The 17,828-nt window shown below is 43.1% G+C and overlaps 1 protein-coding gene across 1 annotated transcript in view; it reads right to left on the reverse strand.

Annotated features, from left to right (window-relative positions):
- Positions 1–17,828, reverse strand: part of LOC109882474 (neurexin-3b-like) — a 584,958-nt gene that overhangs the window by 153,487 nt on the left and 413,643 nt on the right. Inside the window, exon 18 of the mRNA XM_031800486.1 lies at positions 6,845–7,026. Within this exon, the coding sequence (XP_031656346.1) occupies positions 6,845–7,026 (182 nt within the window). The remainder of the gene's footprint in view (positions 1–6,844; positions 7,027–17,828) is intronic.

Below are 17,828 nucleotides of genomic sequence, written 5' to 3' on the forward strand. Positions count from 1 at the left end.
AATGGGAGGGAGGGAGAGAGAGATATAGGGAGGAAGGGCGGGAGGGTGGAAGGCAGAATGGGAGAATGGGAGTGAGGGCGAGACAGTGTATGTTGAAGTGTTAGAGGTGTCAGGGAGGAGAGGAAGATAGGAGAGGAGAAGATGGGAGGAGTGTGTGTTGAAACAGCCTCTCGGTGATGTATGTGACGAGGAACCTATGGGTTTGGCTCATGAAGACAACAGATAGAAATAGGTAATGGAGAGTAAAGAAACAAATACAACCAAATACAGCCCTGTGCTGTACAACATGGTCTATTTATTGACTATTGTTAGATTCTTATTTTCAGAGTAAATAACTCAATGGGCGCAAGAGAAGCTTAACCAAGTTTAATTCTTCCCAATGTTTTCGATACAGCTGCATTCAGACATCACGTTTCCACCACCACAAGGTATATATACTCCAATTTAGGCACTCCTCCTCCTCTCCAGTCCTTCCATCTGTTATGGTCCGACAGGAAGAGGAAGTGATGTGTTAATAAACCATTCCTTCTCCCTTAAGGTCACCTGACCTCAACCCCTTGATGTCTAATCCAAAACTCTCCACCCGTATCACCTATAGTATTCCTGTGACTGCCTCCTGTCCACCCAGCACATTCCAAAGCCAACTGTCTCCTACAGATAACCATTAACTTCTGATATAACAACCATTCTCTATCACTCAGATACTATAGTATTACTGATGTAATAACCATTCTCTATCTCTCAGATACTATAGTATTACTACAACCAGTCTCACCCCCCAGATACTATAGTATTACTGATGTACCAACCATTCTCTATCTCTCCTCAGATACTATAGTATTACTTCTGATCTACTGTATCATGTCTCTAGTATAGAAATGTTAAAAGTTTACTCCAGAATCCAACACTATATACACCAAAAGATACGTCCCTCATCACAACACCGAGACATCTGAACACCAACGTGCACAGAAATACCCATCTTTTTTTAGACTATGTCTCAAAAGGATTTAGTGCCGAGCTATACTCTCTCTCTCTCCCTCTCTCTCTCTCTCTCTCTCTCCCTCTCCCTCTTCCTCTCCCTCTTCCTCTCCCTCTTCCTCTCTGTCTGTGTGGCATGTCCTGGGTAAGCTTTACCTGCAGCTATCTACATTCCCTGGCGTGATACTGTGTGAGTCACTAGCAACACATCAGTCCCTGGGCTGCAGGGGACTTTATTATGGGTTTAAGAGGAGAGGGGACATACAGTACAGTGCTTATACAATCTTCTAGAACACACCACAACACGCAGTGACCGGTGATTCCTCGCGGTAGGTTTCATCACTTTTTAAACAGTTCATTATAAAATGTTGCTGTGCTGTTATAAAACTCTGAGCTGTTGTTATCAAAGTGTTAATACAGTAAGCTTCTTGGCTGGAGCCTCTGTAACTATGGAAACGCTCAGTGCTTTTCTGTTTTATGCTTTGCATAAGCAGCAGTCCTTAAACGGTCTATACCAATTTGAGAAAAATGGGTATTAACGGTTCTCTAGTCTATAATGAGGGAATTATTCAGAGCGTCCTAGAGCTCAGCCATTTAAATCGTCCATTTTATTAGATTATTAGACAAACTGGATAAGAAACAATGTGATAATTTCAGCTCGACCAAAACAAGCCTTGAGCTAGCTGTTCAGAGACAGAGAGTGAGGGAGAGAGATGGAGAGAGAGAGTGAGCGAGAGGCGGAGAGAGTGATTAAAATTAGGCCTCTGAATCTTTACTCTCTTTATAAGAACTTGTCATTACTGCTACCCAAATCATCAAGCAAAAAATATACCATTACATCAGATGTTACTTGTACAGAAACATAGAAATAGAATGACTAGAACGACCACAACAGGATATTTATTTCCTATTTCTATGGTACCAACTAGCCTTACCAACAGCTTTTGTATAATATCAAGGCATAATACAAATAGATGCTTTAAAGATTAGAGGATTACAGAAATAAAACGTAATTAATAGTTTGCGTGACTCCAATTACTTAAAAAACAGATAACGCCTGTTCTCTGTACCTTTTCCAATTCCATTCTTAGTTCTCATTATAAACCTATTAGCTCCAAAGAGCAGTCCCACAGAGCCCTGTCGGCCATGTCTCGGCCATGTCTCGACCATGTCTCAGCCATGTCTCGACCATGTCTCGGCCATGTCTCGACCATGTCTCGGCCATGTCTCGACCATGTCTCGGCCATGTCTCGACCATGTCTCGGCCATGTCTCTGCCATGTCTCGACCATGTCTCGGCCATGTCTCGGCCATGTCTCGGCCATGTCTCGGCCATGTCTCGGCCATGTCTCGGCCATGTCTCGGCCATGTTTCGACCATGTCTCGGCCATGTCTCGGCCATGTCTCGGCCATGTCTCGGCCATGTCTCGGCCATGTCTCGACCATGTCTCGGCCATGTCTCGACCATGTCTCGGCCATGTCTCGGCCATGTCCCGACCATGTCTCGGCCATGGTAGCTAGCTAATCTTCAACATCCTACTGTGTGCTGTTGCACCGCGGCTGATCCTACAACAACATCAGCTTACTGTCCTAAAGGCTAAAGGATCCCTGAGGGTCTGGATAATTGGGGAAGACCTTTGGTTAGACTTTAGTCCGGTCACTGCGCCCGCACACACACACACGCAAACGCGCACGCACACACACGCACGCACGCACACACACACACACACACACACAAACATACACACACGCACACACACAAGCGCACACGCACACACACACACACACAAGCGCACACGCACAAACACGCACACGCACAAACATGCACACGCACACACATACAGACACGCATGCGCACATGCACACACACACGTGCACTCACACACACACAAGACAAGCACACACACATACTGTAATACTTGTAACCTTTTCTATTTGATTGAGCAGCAGCTGCCATTTTGAATAATTATCTATAATGGATCATGGATGGATAATGGCTTTATTGAAGGCACTGTGTTTGGAGGTCTTGGGCTATCAATGAGCTAAGGTCATTCTTATCTAACCTTTACGTAAGTCATTGAGAACCAATTCTATTCTACAACAATTTGCTGACATTTCCATTCAACCATTATAGGATGTAAATACAGTGGGGAAAACAACTATTTTAAACACTGCCCGATTTTGCAAGTTTTCCTACTTACAAAGCATGTAGAGGTCTGTAATTTTTATCATAGGTATACTTCAAATGTGAGAGACAAAAATCCTGAAAATCACATTGTATGATTTTTAAGTAATTAATTTGTATTTTATTGCATGACATAAGTATTTGATCACCTACCAACCAGTAAGAATTCTGGCTCTCACAGACCTGTTAGGTTTTCTTTAAGAAGCCCTCCTGTTCTCCACTCATTAGCTGTATTAACTGCACCTGTTTAAACTCGTTACCTGTATAAAAGACACCTGTCCACACACTCAATCAAACAGATTCCAACCTCTCCACAATGGTCAAGACCAGAGAGCTGTGTAAGAACATCAGGGTTAAAATTGTAGACCTGCACAAGGCTGGGATGGGCTACAGGACAATAGGCAAGCAGCTTGCTGAGAAGGCAACAACTGTTGGCGCAATTATTAGAAAATGGAAGACGTTCAAGATGACGGTCAATCACCCTCAGTCTGGGGCTCCATGCAAGATCTCACCTCGTGGGGCATCAATGATCATGAGGAAGGTGAGGGATCAGCCCAGAACTACACAGCAGGACCTGGTCAATGACCTGAAGAGAGCTGAACCATTAGTAACACACTACGCCGTCATGGATTAAAATCCTGCAGCACACGCAAGCTCCCCCTGCTCAAGCCAGCGCATGTCCAGGCCCGTCTGAAGTTTGCCAATGACCATCTGGATGATCCAGAGGATGAATGGGAGAAGGTCATGTGGTCTGATGAGACAAAAATTGAGCTTTTTGGTCTAAATTCCACTCGCTGTGTTTGGAGGAAGAAGGATGAGTACAACCCCAAGAACACCAACCTAACCGTGAAGCATGGAGGTGGAAACATCATTCTTTAGAGATGATTTTCTGCAAAGGGAATAGGACGACTGCACTGTATTGAGGGGAGGATGGATGGGGCCATCTATCGCGAGATCTTGGCCAACAACCTCCTTCCTTCAGTAAGAGCATTGAAGATGGGTCGTGGCTGGGTCTTCCAGCATGACAACGACCCGAAACACACAGCCAGGGCAACTAAGGAGTGGCTCCGTAAGAAGCATCTCAAGGTCCTGGAGTGGCCTAGCCAGTCTTCAGACCTGAACCCAAGAGAAAATCTTTGGAGGGAGCTAAAAGTCCGTATTGCCCAGAGACAGCCCCGAAACCTGAAGGATCTGGAGAAGGTCTGTATGGAGGAGTGGGCCAAAATCCCAGCTGCAGTGTGTGCAAACCTGATCAAGAACTACAGGAAACTTATGATCTCTGTAATTGCAAACAAAGGTTTCTGTACCAAATATTAAGTTCTGCTTTTCCGATGTATCAAATACTTATGTCATGCAAATTAATTACTTAAAAATCATACAATGCGCCTCCCGAGTGGCGCAGTGGTTAAGGGCGATGTACTGCAGCGCCAGCTGTGCCATCAGAGACTCTGGGTTCCCGCCCAGGCTCTGTCGTATCCGGCCGCGACCGGGAGGTCCGTGGGACGACGCACAATTGGCCTAGCGTCGTCTGCCCTAAAATTACAGACCTCTACATGCTTTGTAAGTAGGAAAACTTGCTAAATCGGCAGTGTATCAAATACTTGTTCTCCCCGCTGTATATACAGTACATCTCTTAAAATCTACAAGAGAGACCTATTGGAATTATCAGTGAAATTATTAGCCTGTGTTAAAATGGAGGGCATACTATGAATATTTGTGGCATTAATTTGTAAAATACAATTATATTTTACAATAAATTAATTTGTGATCTGTCAGGAATGAAAACCTTTGCTGCTAACAACTTGGAGGCAATTTAAAACAGTTGAAGCTTGGCTAGAGAAAGACAGTCAGCTCTGATTTAAAAAAATGCTTTGATTTCCTTCCTATCGAGGTTTCTGCATTTACCAAACCAGATGACGTGAGGAAAGGCATTTTCCATCTTTTCGTCTCTGACCCCAACCCTCTTCTTTTCCTCCCTTCCTTCTCTCTCTCTCTCTCACTCTCTCTCTCTCGCTCGCTCTCTCGCTCGCTCTCTCGCTCTCTCGCTCGCTCTCTCGTTCTCTCGCTCGCTCGCTCTCTCTCTCCCTCTCACTCTCTCTCTCGCTCTCTCTCTCCCTCACTCTCTCTCCCTCACTCTCTCGCTCTCTCTCTCTCTCCCTCTCCCTCTCGCTCTCTCTCTCTCTCCCTCTCCCTCTCCCTCTCCCTCTCTCGCTCTCTCTCTCTCTCTCTCCCTCTCACTCTCTCTCCCTCTCTCTCTCTCTCTCGCTCTCTCTCTCTCTCTCTCCCTCTCACTCTCTCGCTCTCTCGCTCCTGTTTCTCTCTCTCAGACACACATTCCTTTAGACTGTAAAGAAGCTGAAATCGGTGCATGGCCTTCATGTTGTGTGAACAGATGGCGAGGTTGGAGCAGTGTACATCCAACAGCTCGTTGCAACACGCTCACTTCAGAGATGAGGGGAGTCTTTAAGGAGAGACAGGCACTCAATCTGTTGGCGCAGTAGTATCCTTTCTTCATCCCTGTCTCCCTCTCTCCTCAACATCACTGCTTTCACACCACATCAACATTCCTCTGCCACCTTTCCAAGGAAGTTTCTACAGTCGGTGGCCATCTTTTCTGATTATTATGTAAATAAGTAAACAACAACAACAACAGCATAAGGACGTCATGAGATATGAATGCTGGGATGCACAGCTGATTCACACAGGGTTTCCATGACACAGTGACACACGTGTCAGGCAGACATGGTTTTATTAACGATTTATTAAGATTCACTTCGTTGTGAGAGAATTGTGTGACAGATAACTGTAGAAGACAAGGGACGTACTATGCATGTATTATAGATGTGCCTCTGTTTGAAACGTACGATCTGATTCAACCATTTACATTGTGGGTCACGGTTTAGAAACATCACAACAGTTTACCTCCAGTCCTGGAGTCAGTCAATGAAGTACTTATCAGCTTAGAACCAGGGAGAAGCATCAGTAACTGAACTATCAGCTTAGAACCAGGGAGAAGCATCAGTAACTGAACTATCAGCTTAGAACCAGGGAGAAGCATCAGTAACTGAAATAACAGTTTAAAACCAGGGAGAAGCATCAGTAACTGAAATAACAGTTTAAAACCAGGGAGAAGCATCAGTAACTGAAATAACAGTTTAAAACCAGGGAGAAGCATCAGTAACTGAAATAACAGTTTAGAACCAGGGAGAAGCATCAGTAACTGAAATAACAGTTTAAAACCAGGGAGAAGCATCAGTAACTGAAATAACAGTTTAAAACCAGGGAGAAGCATCAGTAACTGAACTAACAGTTTAAAACCAGGGAGAAGCATCAGTAACTGAACTAACAGTTTAAAACCAGGGAGAAGCATCAGTAACTGAAATAACAGTTTAAAACCAGGGAGAAGCATCAGTAACTGAAATAATAGTTTAAAACCAGGGAGAAGGGAAATTACTTGAACTACTACAGTAAGGAGTCACTGTAAATACACCGAGGCTCCTGAAAACCTAGCAAATTTAGTAGTGAAACTAACAATGTAGTGCTGGATGTCATCTCCCTGCCGAGGGTTAGATAGGAGCACAGTGCAGACTGAATGGTTAGTCCCATGTGGCTCAGTTTGTAGAGCATGGCACTTGCAAAAGCTATAGGGCACACAGTAGTAGTCTAAAAGATAGCTTACGATGTGTAGCATGATGTAGTCCCCTAGTCGTGGAGCGCTGTCGATGCGAACCAGGATTCCATCCTTGATGGTGGTGCTGAAGCCCACAGCCAGACGGTCGGTACGCGTGCTGGGCCTCTCGTTGTTAGGCCACGTATACGTGATCAGACCCCCGCCCTTACCGAAGATATACGTGGTACCAGCTGCAGAGAGACAGGGAGAGAGATGTTGTAGAAAAACTATATTGGTACATTTCAGCTAATGTAGATAGCAAAATCAATGCTCAAGTTGAAAAACATCACCTCATGGAAAGAGAGAGAGGGAGAGAGGGGTTGAAAGGGAGAGAGAGAGAGAGAGAGATACCGAGAGAGAAAGAGAGACCGAGAGAGAGAGACAGAGAGAAAGAGAGAGAGAGAGATACTGAGAGAGAAAGAGAGCGAGAGACCGAGAGAGAAAGAGAGAGAGTGAGAGAGATTGAGAGAGAAAGAGAGACCGAGAGAGAGAGACTGAGAGAGAAAGAGAGAGATACTGAGAGAGAAAGAGAGACCGAGAGAGAAAGAGAGAGAGTGAGAGAGACTGAGAGAGAAAAAGAGAGGTACAAGCTTATTGGTCTACAACACTACTACTTGGGATCAACCCATGACATGAATTGAAATTGGAATTGGCCACAGAAATCTGAATTTGAATTGAAATGGAATTAAAGGAAGTAGAATTGAATTAAAACCAATTAAAATAAATTCAACTGAGACATGTAACATATGAGTCTCATTCCTTTGACCAATACCTCAATACATTTACTATTTCAAATATTAGGTTGATGATAACTCTGTATTTTTGTCATGGGATGTTAGGTTGTTCCGTTCCTTTCTGTTTTAACTTAATGCATTCTGGGATATATACAGTACGTGTATTTTTAAAATGTAATAACATCCAAGTGAATTATGAACAACCTACACAACCTACACAATTACATAACAATATTTTCAGACCACTGTAATTATTTACTTAAACTTTAAAGAATTTGTTTAAAAAAATGAAATGTAAGAATGTAACAACATAGTATTGGTAACTATAAATTCTGTCAGAAATAAATGTGATTTATGGAATACATTATCCATTTGAATTTAAATTAATTAACATCTGTGGGGTTTGGCCAATTCAAAATCAATTCAAATTCAAGAATTGAATTGGAATTTAAGACCAATTTCCAACTCAATTCAGAAATGACCCCAACCCAGACACCAGGGATGGTGCGGTCACATTTCACATTTGTCCTCCAAAGTGGATTCACCCTGTTTGGGATAAAGGCCATAAAACCAAATCCTCCCACATCACTTAGTCAATGGTGTAAAGGCAAGTCCTCCATGTTCTAAATACTAATCTTATTCAGAAAGTCTACCACATGAGGTGGGAGACGACAGATCCCAGGGTGCATTTTCTGACCTAAAGCAACTCTTTAAAATAGTCCCTGCCTGGGAATAACAGGCGCAGAGGCCAACAATCGAATAAGTCTCCCAATCCTCATGTATTAAACATAAGCCTGCAAACCAAGAACAAAGGCTGGTAGTAGGAAAAAAAATCGAAGAACCTTCCTCTGGTTTAATATAACATATGCAGAGTGAGAAAAAGGGTAGAAAGCCTGAAATACATTGTCTACTAGAGAGAGAGAGAGAGAGACACACAGACAGGCAGGCAGGCAGACAAACAGACAGACAGACAGACAGACAGACAGACAGACAGACAGACAGACAGACAGACAGACAGACAGACAGACAGACAGACAGACAGACAGACAGACAGACAGACAGACAGACAGACAGACAGACAGACAGACAGACAGACAGACAGACAGACACTGACAGCAAGAAAGACAGACAGAGAGAGACACATACAGAGAGAGATACAGACAGAGATAGACACAGACAGAGAGAGATACAGACAAATATAGACACAGGCAGAGATAGCCACAGGCAGAGATAGACACAGACAGAGATAGCCACAGGCAGAGATAGACACAGACAGAGATAGACACAGACAGAGAGAGACAAAGACAGATATATACACAGACAGAGATAGACACAGACAGACAGAGAGACAGACAGAGAGAGACACAGACATAGAGAGAGAGACACACAGAGAGAGAGACACAGACAGACACACAGAAAGAGACACAGAAAGAGACACAGAGAGAGACATAGGCAGACAGAGACAGAGGCAGACAGAGACACAGACAGAGACACACAGAGATAAACGCAGACAGAGATAGACAGCCAGAGAGAGAGAGACACAGACAGAGATAGACACAGACAGAGATAGACACAGCCAGAGAGAGACATAGACAGAGAGAGACACAGACAGAGACACACATAGAGATAAACACAGACAGAGATAGACACAGCCAGAGAGAGAGACACAGACAGAGATAGACACGGACAGAGATAGACAGAAACAGACAGAGAGAGACACAGGGACAGAGAGAGACACAGACATATATAGACACAGACAGACAGAGAAAGACACAGACAGACAGAGATGGACATAGACATAGATAGACAGAAACAGACAGAGAGAGACACAGGGACAGAGAGAGAGCCACACAGACAGAGATAGACACAGACAGAGAGAGAGAGAGAGAGACACAGACAGAGATAGACACAGACAGACATATAGAGAGAAATTCAAAGTTAGGGTGCATTGTATTTAAACTCACAAAACAGCCCGCATAAGACATCACTATTAAACGGTCAGGATCTATAGAAATCCTCAGCCAGCTCACTCACTGTAAACATCATCAAGAGATCAAAGAGACCTTTAGCAGAGTGCCTGATAGATCAATAGGCTGGAGCTACTGTTTGGACGGAGCTATTCACAACCACACAACCACCGCTCTGACGGGCTGTGTATACGTGTGTGTGTGGGTGTGAGTGTTTGTGTGTTTGTATGTGGGTGTGTGTGTATGCATGTAGCAAGAACCACAGTGCAGACTGAAGGCGATGCCAGATAAAACTTGCGGGGGGTCAATTGCTAGTTTAATAGAGAATGTGGCCTTCCTCCCCATCTCTCCATCAGTGTATTACTGATCCAGCTCTCAATCTTTCACCTCCAACATCTGTCTGAGTGGTCAGAAACAATCTGGTCTGTCTGAGTGGCCAGAAACAATCTGGTCTGTCTGAGTGGTCAGAAACAATCTGGTCTGTCTGAGTGGCCAGAAACAATCTGGTCTGTCTGAGTGGTCAGAAACAATCTGGTATCTCTGAGTGGTCAGAAACAATCTGGTCTCTCTGAGTGGCCAGAAACAATCTGGTCTGTCTGAGTGGCCAGAAACAATCTGGTCTGTCTGAGTGGTCAGAAACAATCTGGTCTCTCTAAGTGGTCAGAAACAATCTGGTCTGTCTGAGTGGCCAGAAACAATCTGGTCTGTCTGAGTGGTCAGAAACAATCTGGTCTCTCTGAGTAGTCAGAAACAATCTGGTCTCTCTGAGTGGCCAGAAACAATCTGGTCTCTCTGAGTGGTCAGAAACAATCTGGTCTCTCTGAGTGGCCAGAAACAATCTGGTCTCTCTAAGTGGTCAGAAACAATCTGGTCTATCTAAGTGGTCAGAAACAATCTGCTTTGTCCTGCAGACTGAAGGCCCAAGAGACTCAGAAACATACGGATGTAGAGCGAGAGGGAAGAGAGAGAGAGAGGGAAGAGAAAGAGCAAGCGAGAGAGAGAGAGAGAGAGAGAGAGAGAGTCAGGCGGGAAAGAGAGAGAGAGAGAGAGACAGGAGGGAGAGAAAGAGAGGAAGAGAGACAGAATAGGAGAGAGAGAATAGAGGGATGGAGAGAATAGAGAGAGAAAGAGAGAGATGTGATCGAAGCCACCAGGTAACTGTCTTGAACCTGCCTTCAGGCACAGAGTTAAGACCATGTAATAAACACACTCTTCTGGAACCTATTGGACTTGATCAGACACTATTAGATGTTTTGTAAGCCCAAGCCAGAACAGTCCATAGGGAAGGCGCCTATGTCCTGTTTCTATAGCATGAGGCAGCATAATGTACAGACGTGGACAGGACACTAATGTGAGATGTTTTAGACTTACATGTAACATACATATTTATCTTCAGCCCTACATATTGTATACAACGAGCATTCTTCAAAATGGTATAGTTCACAAAGCCCAGGAAGCTCTGGCTCTTACTGTTAGACAGTGAGACAGCTGTAAGCCTTTAGCTAGGTCAGGCTGGATCTGGCCTTGCTTTGTCATACCTGAAATGTTCTCTCCCTCCCTCCCTCCCTCCCTCCCTCCCTCCCTCCCTCCCTCCCTCCCTCCCTCCCTCCCTCCCTCCCTCCCTCCCTCCCTCCCTCCCTCCCTCCCTCCCTACCAGCTGAATTCAGATCAGCCGTGGAGTAAAATGTAGCTATAGTGTGCGCGTATGGACTATGTGTGTGTGTGTGTGTGTGAGTGTGCGTGCTAAGGTTCAGTATTTTTCTGTGGATGGCTAACATAGGTTATTTTAGAAATTGTTATTATTATTTTTTTTTTCATTGAATATCTGAAACACAATACCCACACCAAGAAGAAATAATTAAAATAAAAAATACAATTAATTACATTCCCCATCCAAACATGTTTTAATAAATTAAAACAAAGGACATGAAGGACAAGTGAAATCATAACAGCCATGCCAACTGTATATGTTTGTGTGCATGTCTGGCACTATTACATGTATGTGTGTGTTCTTGTATGTGTTTATTTGAATGAGAGTGTGTGTATATGCATGTGTAAAAACACCTGCACGGCATCAGCCTCAGGCAAACCGGCATTAGTTGTAAAAACACTGCCCCTCAGTGTCATTCAAACAAGCTTTTAATTATGTTTATTTGTACTTTTTTTTGTAACTTTTACCTTTGACCATCTGTCTCTCACACAGCAACTCCACTCCCACTTGTCTCCAATTCCACATCCCACTTCCCTCAGCCCATCCCATCTATCTCTGCTGGCCCCCCTCAGCCCATCCCATCTATCTCTGCTGGTCACCCTCAGCCCATCCCATCTATCTCTGCTGGTCACCCTCAGCCCATCCCATTTATCTCTGCTGGCCACCCTCAGCCCATCCCATCTATCTCTGCTGGTCACCCTCAGCCCATCCCATCTATCTCTGCTGGTCACCCTCAGCCCATCCCATTTATCTCTGCTGGCCACCCTCAGCCCATCCCGTCTATCTCTGCTGGCCCCCTTCAGCCCATCCCATTTATCTCTGCTGGCCACCCTCAGCCCATCCCATTTATCTCTGCTGGCCACCCTCAGCCCATCCCATTTATCTCTGCTGGCCACCCTCAGCCCATCCCGTCTATCTCTGCTGGCCCCCTTCAGCCCATCCCATGTATCTCTGCTGGCCACCCTCAGCCCATCCCATCTATCTCTGCTGGCCACCCTCAGCCCATCCCATTTATCTCTGCGGGCCACCCTCAGCCCATCCCATCTATCTCTGCTGGCCACCCTGTCTGTGTCTGACGGATGTGTGTGTGTGTGTGTGTGTGTGTGTGTGTGTCTGACGGATGTGTGTGTGTGTGTGTCTGTGTCTGACGGATGTGTGTGTGTGTGTGTGTGTGTGTGTGTGTGTGTGTGTGTGTGTCTCTGCAGGCTTGTTTGAAACAATGTTTTTTTAACTAAACTTTTCAACAATAGGAGGGCATATATAACATACCGATACCCAAACAACAGGTGATTTTTCCTAGGTTGGGGATAATTTTTTAATTTTTTAAAATTCTTTATACCCCTTACACCCCAAAGGAGAGCTGCTCTCCAGGGGGTGGCTGTCACAGTCAATCATGCCATCCTCTTTTTGAAAGGGTAATTATACTCTTTAAGTTGGGCCCTTTGCTTATGACTTAAACAGATTCATTTTCTACCCCACTTAATAACTAATGCAGTGGGCTAAATCAAGTGTTTCTTGGTGGTCTTAAACAAATCTACTGTGAAACAAAAGTGTACACTTCACACACATTATTATTGACTTAAAAATAAATAATATAAAGTTATTATTATTATCAGAAGCTTGATAATTATGAGGGTCATAAATCACACGTTGATGTGTGCCATCTACTCTATTCTCTCTCATATAGATTAATGAGCCAAATCACTTTTTCGTTCACTTTCATATTCAAAAGGAGTTTCCCTGCGAATCATTCTATTTGCACATTCAGATCGAAATGTTAGTTCATTAATATCATCACACCTTTTGAGTTTCTTTGTCCATGACATAAAACTATTCTAAAGAATTGAAGAAATAGGTTCTAGCTACATTTGTTTTGTTCCCTTGCCTGTTTGCCTGTGAGCCAACGCCACAGATGTTAGAAAATTGAGACAAGATCTTATGTGTGTAGTAAATCTGAGTAGGTTGATGTGTATGATATTGGATGTGATATAGTGAGAGTGTGTACAACATCTGTATAAGAGTAAGACTTTAATGTGTGATGTCCAAATAATTAATAACTTTACCAATTTGCATGGTTGAGTATCTAGGTGTGTAACATGTAGTCCGTATAGCCTTAATATTGATACGATAATTGTAATCCATATTGTATCATTGTTCATTGTATCATAATTACCTTTAACATCAATGAAAAACACATCCCAGCGTTTCCATAGCAATTGACGTTTCATATGATCATGAAAAAGACCTTGCATTACTCTAGAGACGGCTTCACTACAGTACAAATGTATTCCATACAATATGTTATTATTCCCCAATGCCCCTATTCTGATATCTTCCCCTTGCTTGCTGTAAACATATACAGTGCCTTGCGAAAGTATTCGGCCCCCTTGAACTTTGCGACCTTTTGCCACATTTCAGGCTTCAAACATAAAGATATAAAACTGTATTTTTTTGTGAAGAATCAACAACAAGTGGGACACAATCATGAAGTGGAACGACATTTATTGGATATTTCAAACTTTTTTAACAAATCAAAAACTGACAAATTGGGCGTGCAAAATTATTCAGACCCCTTAAGTTAATACTTTGTAGCGCCACCTTTTGCTGCGATTACAGCTGTAAGTCGCTTGGGGTATGTCTCTATCAGTTTTGCACATCGAGAGACTGACATTTTTTCCCATTCCTCCTTGCAAAACAGCTCGAGCTCAGTGAGGTTGGATGGAGAGCATTTGTGAACAGCAGTTTTCAGTTCTTTCCACAGATTCTCGATTGGATTCAGGTCTGGACTTTGACTTGGCCATTCTAACACCTGGATATGTTTATTTTTGAACCATTCCATTGTAGATTTTGGTTTATGTTTTGGATCATTGTCTGGTTGGAAGACAAATCTCCGTCCCAGTCTCAGGTCTTTTGCAGACTCCATCAGGAGTCTTCCATTCTTCCAGAATGGTCCTGTATTTGGCTCCATCCATCTTCCCATCAATTTTAACCATCTCCCCTGTCCCTGCTGAAGAAAAGCAGGCCCAAACCATGATGCTGCCACCACCATGTTTAACAGTGGGGATGGTGTGTTCAGGGTGATGGGCTGTTCAGGGTGATGGGCTGTTCAGGGTGATGGGCTGTTCAGGGTGATGGGCTGTGTTGCTTTTACGCCAAACATAACATTTTGCATTGTTGCCAAAAAGTTCAACTTTGGTTTCATCTGACCAGAGCACCTTCTTCCACATGTTTGGTGTGTCTCCCAGGTGGCTTGTGGCAAACTTTAAACGACACTTTTTATGGATATCTTTAAGAAATGTCTTTCTTCTTGCCACTCTTCCATAAAGGCCAGATTTGTGCAATATACGACTGATTGTTGTCCTATGGACAGAGTCTCCCACCTCAGCTGTAGATCTCTGCAGTTCATCCAGAGTGATCATGGGCCTCTTGGCTGCATCTCTGATCAATCTTCTCCTTGTATGAGCTGAAAGTTTAGAGGGACGGCCAGGTCTTGGTAGATTTGCAGTGGTCTGATACTCCTTCCATTTCAATATTATCGCTTGCACAGTGCTCCTTGGGATGTTTAAAGCTTGGGAAATCTTTTTGTATCCAAATCCGGCTTTAAACTTCTTCACAACAGTATCTCGGACCTGCCTGCCTTGTTCTTCATGATGCTCTCTGCGCTTTTAACGGACCTCTGAGACTATCACAGTGCAGGTGCATTTATACGGAGACTTGATTACACACAGGTGCATTGTATTTATCATCATTAGTCATTTAGTTCAACATTGGATCATTCAGAGATCCTCACTGAACTTCTGGAGAGAGTTTGCTGCACTGAAAGTAAAGGGGCTGAATAATTTTGCACGCCCAATTTTTCAGTTTTTGATTGTTAAAAAAGTTTGAAATATCCAATAAATGTCGTTCCACTTCATGATTGTGTCCCACTTGTTGATTCTTCACAAAAAAATACAGTTTTATATCTTTATGTTTGAAGCCTGAAATGTGGCAAAAGGTCGCAAAGTTCAAGGGGGCCGAATACTTTCGCAAGGCACTGTATAAACTTGTAGACAAATACATAAAAGATAGACAAACTGTAAACACATTCAATTATAAAACAGTAGAGAGAGAAGTGTCATGACGTTGGCCTGGGGGGTAGGTTTATGACAGTCATAAATACCTCTTCCCCCCTTTTTCCTCTCTCTACCTTACTGATGTGACATTTGAAAACCCCTTGGTTAACATAGAGATTCTGGGACCATCAGAAGGTGGGGGGAAATGAACTATATTCTGGTAATCTGACCAATTGAACATATGCGGTGGTACTTAATGAATATGATGTCAGTTTGGTTGTCATCTGAGACATTCTCATCAATGATGAGATGACATAAACTCTACAGTGGAAAGTCTACACATCAGAGTTATCAGATTCACATGGAATTGTTGTTCAATTTAAATGTTTGAATATAACTATATAACAATATTGGTGAAATGTAATTTTAGCTTCCAAATTAGAGATTTGGGTTTTCATAAGGTTAGGGCTCTGCCTAATCAGTGACCCGTCCCTGTGAAGAGACATGGGCTATAAAACTTTTCAAACACGCCCTTTCTTCCTATATAAAGCCTTGACGACAATATCACCTCCTGTTCCAAGTAGGTGAGGTCTGCAGCCTCTGCGTTAAAAGGACTAGCATGTCAACTACAGAACTAAGCCAACCTCAGCATGGGCTTTGTTTGCGAATGGTATGAACTTTGAACTCTTATTCACTACAGAAGTGATACCTCCCAGCAGTTGAGTTAGCAACAGCAGCTGCAAACGTAGGCAAGGAAAGAACAGACAGAGTATCCCGTCTATCACACAACAACGTTACTACAACGTATTCAATTGACCACCAGAGACATTCTTCAAAGGACAAAGGACTCGGTTTGGCAACACGGCCTTCCATCTACCACCAACCTACCAAAGTGCAGCTCAGAGTAAATATTTATTGCATTTTCCTTTTCCAAATGGGTGGTAATTTAGAATGCATTAGATATTGTATTTACGATAGCACAGCTTCTCCCTGTGTTCCTCAGTCTTCCCTCTCTTTCACTCAAACCCAGACCCTTTTCTTTTGTGTAACCAGCTGTCATATCTGTTCCGCCCGCTAAGGACATTTTCCTTTATGATGTAATTTGTAATCAAGTTATGATTTAATTATGTGTATGTGTAATTCTGTGTGATTAGTTAGGTATTTAATTAATAAATAGTTAAACCCAATTTTGCATTGCTCGTGAAGGGTTCGTGAAGACTTTCAGATGAGACTGAATTAAGGTGACGATTATTATTGACTGCTATTGATGTAAAATATTACTAGGTCTTTAAGAGTTTATTCGGAAGATAACAGCTCTATAAATATTATTTAGTGGTGCCCCGACTCTCTAGTTAATTACATTTACATGATTAGCTCAATCAGGTAATATTAATTACGGCGAATGTATTTTATAGAATAGCATGTCATATCACTTAATCTATAGCCAAACACACAACAGAAGAGAAGAGAAAAAAGAGAAAGAGAGAGAAGAGAGCGAGTGTGTGTGTATGTATTAGTCCGTATGTGTAAGCGAGCATGTAATTGAGTAATGTAATGTGTGCTCACACCTTTTCCAATGTTACATGGATTCCAGCCAGAGCACTAGCCTCTGCTTAAACGGTAAATAAATTGTCCGTGTCTGTAGATTCATCTGTTTTTCTTTTTTTTTGTTGGGTTAAAGTTCTTTTGTGAGGTAGTTGGATCTTTTCGTGATGGAGTATGTTGTTCATCCATAGCGTAAAGCTGTTGGTACTCGTCAATTTCCCTCAGGATCTCCTCAGTATCCAGGTTGACTCTTTAATGCAACCAGTTGTTTTATGAAAAGATAACAATGAGTCTTTCCCACGACAACGACAGGTGTCTGTAGTACACCCAGCTAGCAAAAAAAGGAACAGAAACCTGCAGTCCCAGCCGTAAAGGCTAATGGCATCATGGAATCCTTAGCAACACAACTTTAGTTCTGATTAAATAGATTTAATTAAACATGTTTTATATAAACAACAAACCAAGTGTAGACAGTACAATGCCCTGTTGTGCTCTGATGACGTATCTGATGACAGATCGCTGTCTACTTTGTTTCTACTTACATAGGTTTTAATGCCTCCTCTCCTCTCCTCTCCTCTCCTCTCCTCTCCTCTCCTCTCCTCTCCTCTCCTCTCCTCTCCTCTCCTCTCCTCTCCTCTCCTCTCCTCTCCTCTCCTCTCCTCTCCTCTCCTCTCCTCTCCTCTCCTCTCCTCTCCTCTCCTCTCCTCTCCCCTCCCCGCCCCGCCTCTCCTCTCCTCCCTCTCTCCAGGCCAGTTCATGCCCCAATGAGTCTAATTCACCTGAATTTCAGCAACTTCATTAACAAAGTCATTAGAGCAATACGAAAATAAACAACATTACATTTAGCATTTTTAAATGTTTACCATATTTAGCATAATACTGGTGACTTCACCTCTAATTATTTTGTATAGTATGATGGCTGTATTATAGTGAACTTCATAGACTACTATTCCTGTGCGTTTAACCCGGAGGTACTGGCTTACA

Source organism: Oncorhynchus kisutch, linkage group LG21 (genome assembly GCF_002021735.2).
Source record: "Oncorhynchus kisutch isolate 150728-3 linkage group LG21, Okis_V2, whole genome shotgun sequence".
In the NCBI taxonomy this organism is placed as follows: Eukaryota; Metazoa; Chordata; class Actinopteri; order Salmoniformes; family Salmonidae; genus Oncorhynchus; species Oncorhynchus kisutch.